Source organism: Centropristis striata, chromosome 12 (genome assembly GCF_030273125.1).
Source record: "Centropristis striata isolate RG_2023a ecotype Rhode Island chromosome 12, C.striata_1.0, whole genome shotgun sequence".
Lineage (NCBI taxonomy): Eukaryota > Metazoa > Chordata > Actinopteri > Perciformes > Serranidae > Centropristis > Centropristis striata.
The window spans coordinates 4,446,841-4,455,519 of NC_081528.1; the positions used below are offsets into that span (position 1 = coordinate 4,446,841).

Consider the following 8,679-nt stretch of genomic DNA (forward strand, 5'->3'; position numbering starts at 1 on the left):
CAATTACTTCATTATTACATAACGTGAAGACATAAAAATGAAGCAACATTGAGTCTCCATCAGCTTCTCTCTAAAGTTCTGGCTTGAAACTACATGCCAGATTTTTTTTTTGATGATATTCGGCCAAGTAAAACTGGAGATAATGTCAAATATATTTAGTATAAAAATATAGAACTGGAGATTATCCTCATTTTACCTGTTATATGTTATATTTGCAGCCTGCATTCATATCTAAAATTCTGTGTTTTGAAACATAATTTTCAAGATCAGATTTTATGTTTTCCTTAGTTTCTTTTGGGTTCAACATTTTGATCAAGTAAGTCAAAGTTAAACATTAATTATCAGGTGATATAGGTGAGGTAACGCTGAAAAAACTGATACCAACATGGCATGGTGAAGATTTTTAACAGATTTCTTTAACAGACATAATAGCCCAATATTTCAGAGTGTTAATCTATCACGTATCCCGCTGTTCTCCCAGACAGATTTAAAAAAGTAAAAGAATCTTAAAATGGTTCACCAGGAATCCTCCACATTGAAAAACTGAAAAACCTAGTCTGACATATTTGACTCACTCAAGTGGACACTCACTTTTGACATTATATTGTGCCTCTTTGTTTGTGATTTGTTTTGGTATGTTATGGCATTTATCAAGTTTTTTATTTATTTATTTATTTTTTGTCTCGTTTATTTATTCGTCTATATATTTTTTTTTAAATTTTTTTTTTTTATTATTATTATTATTATTATTATTATCGTGTGTTCTTGAAGAGTACCTATTGTGACATTTGATACACTTAAGTGGACCTTCGACTCTGACATTATATTATGTATACTCTGTTTTGACATGTCATAGTTTGTGTCTAGTTTTTATTTATTTGCCTTTTATTATTATATTATGTTATTTGTTACTCTGAAAATTGACAATAAAAATATAAAAAAAAAAAAAAAAAAAAGGCTCACCAGAAGCCCCACGATACGATTTTATCCTGATACTTGAGTCACGATACGATATTATTGCAATTTTTAGCGTTTTGCAATATGATGACTCCTGGAATTTTGTCATTTTAGGGGCCACTTGACCTCTTGAGTTGTCAATTTTTTGAGGGCACCAAGGCCATAAAATAAAACGATGATTTTAAGTCCACATTCATATTGAAACTAATTTGAGGACTAGTAATGACGCTTCCTCCTCCTTTTAAAAGCCTTTTTCCACACAGGAAATAATGGTTTCACAAATCTACTTTGTATTAACTGTATAATTTCTGGATGAAACAACATGTTAACCGGCTCTTTAATCTTACTTCTAGTGCCTTTGAGGCAGCAGCTCAGTTTTTCTGCCATTCTAACGTCTGTTTTCATCTGCAGGTGGACTACGAGAGTGAGGACGAGGACCGAGCTGATGATGGAGAAGATAAAGAAGATCAGGTGGAGGAAGAGAGCGAGGAGGTGGAGGAGAAGAACGGGGAGAACAACAACCCGTCGGAGCAGTCCCAGCCTGCAGGAGGGAGAGCAGAGAAGAAGAAGAAGAAACAAGCACAGAGAGCAGAAGGAGGAGTAGAAGAAGAAGAAGAGGGCCTGAATCAGATGAGGATCAACTCTGTTCTGGAGTCCAACTCGGCCATCGAGAGATACAGCTACGATGAGCAGCAGGAGCTGTGGTGTGAGGTGAGCTGAGACAGGTTATACAAGTTAGACAAGTCAGAAGAATACTTGTTGTTTTCACTTTATGATGCTGTGGACATTTCCAGCCATTTCAGTCATTTTTCACTTTTGTTTTGGCTATAATTTTGGCAGTGATCCTGCAAATTACATGATTTTTGGAAGAAGGTTTTTTTTCTTGATACATTTTGAAATTCAAATTTCAATTTTTCTAATGGAATTTTTTTCATAAAAAACATCGTTCAATCAAACTGGCATTTAAAGGGTTAAAACACAAAAACACACAAAGTGTGCAGAAGATGGAAATATGTTGTTTTTTTCCCATTAACTCCCACTTATCTGTACCTTGGAGGACACATTTTTCCTAATCTACCAATAAAGAAAGCAGATTTCCATTCAATAACAGCATATTAAAATTACCACCTTGGATGACAATGTCTGTGTTAATTCTACACAGAGGAAAATAAAAAATATTGTCTTGGTCAGGGACACTGTGTCACATGATTTGTCTTTGATTTGTTGATCTTTTATGTTCAGTTTCTAAGTTTTCAAATCAACAAAGTCAATTGTCAGCTGGTCCTCTACAAATTCACTTCATATAAATAACTTAATCTAAACTCAACCTGAGTGTTCTTGTAGGAGATTTTTATTAAAACCCTGAAACTTTTCCCATCTTTTTCCATCGTCTTACCTTTATAAACACCCCTGCTTCCTCATGGTGTTATTGTTCAAAGCGTGATCTCTTCATGCACCTCTCTGTCTCCCTGTTTACAGGTCGACCTCGTCCTTCCAGTGAGTAAGGTGCACTTTGACCTGACGTCTCTTCTGTCAACTCTGGCTCAGAACGCCGTCATCATGGAGACCAGAGGCCTGACACGCTGCCTGCTGAGTGAAACCACCACCAAGTCTGGAGAGAAGGAGACGCTTCTCAACACGGAGGGCATCAACATGCACGAACTCTTCAAGCACAGTGATGTACGCACAGGGCCAGATTAACACTCTGCTGTAACCATGGGCAACAATATTAAAGGGCCCCATCATCACGAGCCCAGAATCACCATAATCTGGCAAAATATAGAATAAATTACAGTAATATACAGTTAATATACTCAATACATCAATAACTGACTGTCATCAAGTGCATTTTCATGTACAGATGTGCAAACGCTCAAAGAACTATAAATGCACCACAATGTCCTCATAGAACTACAAATGCACTACAATGTCCTCATAGAACTACAAATGCACCACTATGTCCTCATAGAACTACAAATGCACCACAATGTCCTCATAGAACTACAAATGCACCACCATGTCCTCATAGAACTACAAATGCACCACAATGTCCTCATAGAACTACAAATGCACCACAATGTCCTCATAGAACTACAAATGCACCACTATGTCCTCATAGAACTACAAATGCACCACAATGTCCTCATAGAACTACAAATGCACCACCATGTCCTCATAGAACTACAAATGCACCACCATGTCCTCATAGAACTACAAATGCACCACCATGTCCTCATAGAACTACAAATGCACCACCATGTCCTCATAGAACTACAAATGCACCACAATGTCCTCATAGAACCACAAATGCACCACCATGTCCTCATAGAACTACAAATGCACCACTACGTCCTCATAGAACTACAAATGCACCACCATGTCCTCATAGAACTACAAATGTACCACTATGTCCTCATAGAACTACAAATGCACCGCTATGTCCTCATAGAACTACAAATGCACCACTATGTCCTCATAGAACTACAAATGCACCACCATGTCCAAACAAAACACATCAGCATCAGTATAATCTGGCAAAATTGACCCACTACATAGATAATAATAATAATACATTTTATTTGGGAGGCGCCTTTCTTGGCACTCCAGGACACCGTACAAAAATATAGAAAAAGAGGGAAGGAAGTGTCCTCAATTTTCACCAAAAAATAAGAAAGCAACCACTTTCAAAGCATCCAGTATTAATTTAACAACACCTATTCCCAGCAGCACTAATGTATTGATTTGATAGAATCATCACAGAGGAAGACAAGACACAAACAAGAATCAAGAATCTAGAATCAAGTAGCATTTTGTTCCTCCACTCATTTTAAACAGAAATCACCCTGAAAGCAACGTCTCTGATGGACAGTTTAACATATAAGAGAGAGATAACCAGATATTTAGCTTGTGCCCACTCTGCCCTGGGCCCTTTAAAGGTTGGGGGCCCATATGGTTAATCCGGCCTTGTGTACGCAGGCAGTGTTGGATATTTGATTTCACATTTCCGACACAAGACTGCACTGTGGACCGGTTGCTCAGTGAACGGTTTAAAGAATGGTGCAACTCAGGGAACGCCTGAAACATGACGTAACAGTTCTCTGTTCTCTGGAATTTTGCAATCATGACGTCTGTGCTGATTTCATTTGGCACTCATTTTTCTGAAGCACTGTAATGGACACAGTGAATAAAGGAGTTAATGAGACGTAGTATCCCTATATATTTAGGCTGAATATCGATATACGATATATATCCTGATATTTTTATCGTAATGTGAGAGCAAATGTTCAAAATCAAAGCCAAATATGACATGTCACAAGTAGTTTTATTGAAACCGTTTATTTTAGTGAACAGAAATACTGTATAACAGGAGTAGCTTTTTTTAAAGTCAAAGCTCCATAAAGTGCATATTTAAATAAAAAATATCTTAAATAAAAATAGCCAATGAAATAAAATAGGCCAATCTTTTTTTGAAATTGAAGAAAACAAGGTGGTCTAATCTTTTTTTTCCATGACTGAAGAGTCAAAGTTAAGATGAAAAGCCAGTTAACTAAACAAAGATGATTCATATTTTTGGGTCAGTTGTTCCTGTTGTAATAATGTGAATCCTGCAATGTTTTTTATTAGATTTCCGTTTAGTAAATTGTTGTCAGTTTGGATTTCAACACAGTTTAAATACTGCAAAAAATGCACTGACTTCAAACATTCTGTGTTATGGTATTGCACACTTTGATCATTGTTTGGTGATGATCCCAACATTGAGATTATATATTTATTTCTCCAGATCCTGGACATCAACAGACTTTACTCCAACGAGGTCCATGCTATGGCTCAAACCTACGGGATTGAAGTGGCTCTGAAAGTTATTGAGAAGGAGATCAAAGATGTCTTTGCTGTTTATGGTAAACACACACACACACACACACACACACACACACACACACACACACCTACCTGCATGCAGTCACACCTTAGATCATAGGGCTCAAACTCTCCGCCCGCGGGCCAATTGTGGCCCTCGTGACGATATTTTGTGGCCCCCACCTTGATGTGAAAGTTTAATGTGAGTTTTATATGAATGGCACTTTACCCTGTTGTGTGTGGAAGGTCCCTTTAATTACCTTTTTTGGTAATTTTATGTCTTTTTTTTAAGTAATTTAGTTTTTTCTGTCATTTTGTGTCTTTTTTTTCTGTCATTTTGTGTCTTTTTTGGGTCATTTTGAGTCTTTTTTGGGTCGTTTTGTGTCTTATTTTAAATAACTTTGTGTCTTTTTTGGTAATTCTGTGTATTTTTTGGTCATTTTGTGTCTTTTTTTTTGGTCACCCCTGCCCTAGATATCTGAACACTTGGCTGTCAGGACCACTAAGCATTTTATTTCTCTCTGTCCGTGTCCAGGTATCGAGGTGGACCCCAGACATCTGTCTCTGGTAGCAGATTACATGTGTTTTGAAGGTGTTTATAAGCCATTAAACCGACACGCCATCCGCTCCAACTCCTCCCCGCTGCAGCAGATGACCTTCGAGACCAGCTACAAGTTCCTCAAACAGGCCACCATGCTGGGTGAGAAACGGATAATAATAATAATAATCATAGAATGCATAAAAGAAGTGGATGTTTTGTGGACGACCCATTTGGAGCCTAAAGTTGTGGGTTTTTTGGAGGCGGAAGTCTCCATATTTGGACTAGACGCTGGTTACTTACTAGTGATGTCCAAATTAAACTTCCTAGAGCATTAGTTGAACTTTTTGCCTCCACTAAATGGCGCTCTTGGTTTAAAGGGAAAAGGCTCAAGGGATGCAGATTCAGTGTGCTTTCAACCCTTTGTTGAATCATCTAGTGGGCTCAGAAAATAAAGAAAAAGGCTAATGAACTCTGGCAAAGTCCCCAGCACCTTGGATACTGATTTTGGCTTGCAAGAAATTTTTAGGTGACCAAAATTTTACAAAAACACACTGTAAAAGTGTCAAAGTTCCAAGACAAAAAAACAAACAACACCCAATAACAAAGGTCCCCATGGTAGCAACTTCCCACTCTGAAGCAATATCAGCTAATTGTCTTTTTTTAATCTAAATGGGACCATAATTCACACAAAGAACCTCATACTAAATAAAAAAGACTTGGAACTAACCATTGAGACCAAAAACTCATTAGGAAAATGTTTACTGAGGTAATAAACCAAGTAAGAATTAGGGTCATTTTGTCATAGAGTTCTATACAATCAGACTTCTCTTTGTTAACAACCAACTGAGTCGTCGTCTCCCCCCCCCCGTCAGCTTCAGGCTCCTGCAGTATGAGTGTCCCTTTTCAGACCTGGAAGCTACTTTCTTTTTCACGTGACTGACATGACTGAGACAGGATTGAACTTGTTCTGCTTGTTTTGTACTCTGACACTGGTGTTTGGGGCATGTTGTCAGGTGCAAGTTGTTTTATTAGTTCCATGCAGAGAAAACTGGGCCTGAAATGGAAATGGAGCATTGCACTTTTTGTATTCATTTGAACAAGGTTAAGTTAACCTTTTGATGCACAACATATAAACACCTTCTAATGCACAACATGGGTCATTATATCACTTTTTCTTTTCATGCTTTATGAAGAAAAATAGTTTTTGTATTAATACATCAAGTTTACACACATGGTTCAAAAACGACGTAGTGTAGTGATTCAAAAAGTGATACACTAAATTAACAATTTGAGTATATGTAGAACTATGTTTGTCTTCTTTTTAAGGTTTAACTTTAAAAGAGTTGTTAGAACCACCAGATTACATATGAAAAATCACATATTTTAACATTTGAGACTTATTAGAGCCCCCAGATAATAATTTCTAGTGGAAAAACACCAATGTAACAAAAAAGGATAGTTAATATTTGTGTCTTCTTTGTCAGGTTTTACATTGGTGACAACATATAAACACCTTCTAATGCACAACATGGGTCGAAAATGACCTTGTCAAAAGGGGTTTTATTCAAAAACTAAGAAATTAAAACAAAATTAGGACGTATGATGATCAAAAACAAGTTATTTGAGGAAAACATGCAATACTGAAAGATGAAATTAATTTATTGCAAAGATATAGAATATAAAAACTTAGTCGGGTCACTTCAGACCCATGTTGTTGTGCATCAAAGGGTTAAAATAAAAACAAATCTTACTTTTAACAGGATTCATAATTCAAGGCTATAGTGATTATAGTTTCTTTGAACCAGTATGTATTCAGTGAAGGTTGACGACGGTGCTTCAGGGAGGCTGGAGCTATTTTGGATTCTTATCACAAGTTTTTCTGTGGTGAGAGATATGTGGTGAGGTTTGTTATCTGTCATGTGAGGGGTTTTGAATGGGTGACATGTTTGCTGCTGTTTGTGTTCTTATATGTTTCTCTGTGGTATATGTGGGAAGAGGGTTTATCTGTTATATGTTGTATATGTGAGATGAGAGGGTATTTGGTATCTATGTGCTACACAGTGTTGCTACACTGTGCTATGCCTTTTTTTAAAAAATGTATGCTGTCCTTAAAAAACCTGATAATAAAGAACCTAACTAACTAACTAACTAACTAACTAACTTAGTTGTCTCCTGTAACCTCAGACAGAGTGCCACCTCGGGGTGTGAATCACAAGTTTCATCACATTATGCCATTATAATGATTCCTTGGATAATAATATTATATTTACTGATATCACAAAGGTTCCCATTATTCCATTTCAAGTTTGGTTGAATTTTGCAATTTGACTCTGAGCTCTTCTAGACATCCAAATGACAAGTATTCTATCTTTCAATAACAATGATGAATATAGAGTTGGGATTTCAAAATAAAAGGCCCTAATTTAAAAGGAGTGATATTTTCACTTTGCATCAATAAAATTGGATCATTGATGATAAAATCGATATTTCTATAAGGATTTATGTATTGTTACTCCACTACTACTGCCTTTAACTTCAGTGTTTTTGTTCATGCCTGTTTTTTTGTTTTTTTTAACCTTTTTCAGGCTCACATGATCAGCTGGTGTCCCCCTCGGCCTGCCTGGTGGTGGGGAAGGTCGTCAAAGGTGGAACAGGATTGTTTGAACTGAAACAACCTCTGCAGTAGGAGAGTTTGATTGGCTGGATGTGATAAAGATGGACCTTTTTTACATGGACTGAAATGATCACAGAGCTAGTGTGGATTCACTCTCTGCTGACTCAAACTCCTATGAATTCTTTGACAAATAAATAAGAATGACACATCTTATTTCAGTTCTTACTTATTGTGGTTGATGTGACGCTGTATGTTCTATAATGTTTGTTTTGAATAAAGTTGTTCCTGAATCAATTCATTTGAAAATGAATGTGATCCATATAATCTGTAAGACAGGAAACCCTTTTCTTTGTATTTAATAATAAAATTTTAATGCATAAAGATATGTATTTTTTTGTTGACAGTATTGAACCTTTCTTTTTCCCATAACTATGCATTTTCTGCAGGTTTTTTTGTCCCTTTGAGCCCCTGGGAACACTGGTGTCATGGTTACAGTGAGAAAAAATGGTTAGACCATTATTTTTCTTCAATTTCTTGTTCATTTTAATGCCTGGACTAAAGGTACTACTACTAAAGTACAAATATAATGATAACAACAAAAATAGCTCATAAGAGTTAAATTTAAGAGCTGATATCTAGACATTTTCCATGGTTTTATTGATAAAAACCAAAATCATTATGAATAAAACCATAGAAAATGGCTAGTTAT

At 36.4% G+C, this 8,679-nt stretch overlaps 1 protein-coding gene across 1 annotated transcript in view; it reads left to right on the plus strand.

The window, feature by feature from the left end:
• polr1a (RNA polymerase I subunit A) overlaps nt 1-8,351 on the plus strand; it is a 49,132-nt gene extending 40,781 nt beyond the window's left edge. Inside the window, exons 33-37 of the mRNA XM_059345520.1 lie at nt 1,369-1,668; nt 2,437-2,637; nt 4,739-4,856; nt 5,351-5,515; nt 7,942-8,351. Of these exons, the coding sequence (XP_059201503.1) occupies nt 1,369-1,668; nt 2,437-2,637; nt 4,739-4,856; nt 5,351-5,515; nt 7,942-8,042 (885 nt within the window). The 3' untranslated portion in view covers nt 8,043-8,351. The remainder of the gene's footprint in view (nt 1-1,368; nt 1,669-2,436; nt 2,638-4,738; nt 4,857-5,350; nt 5,516-7,941) is intronic.
• Nucleotides 8,352-8,679: the final 328 nt, after the last annotated feature.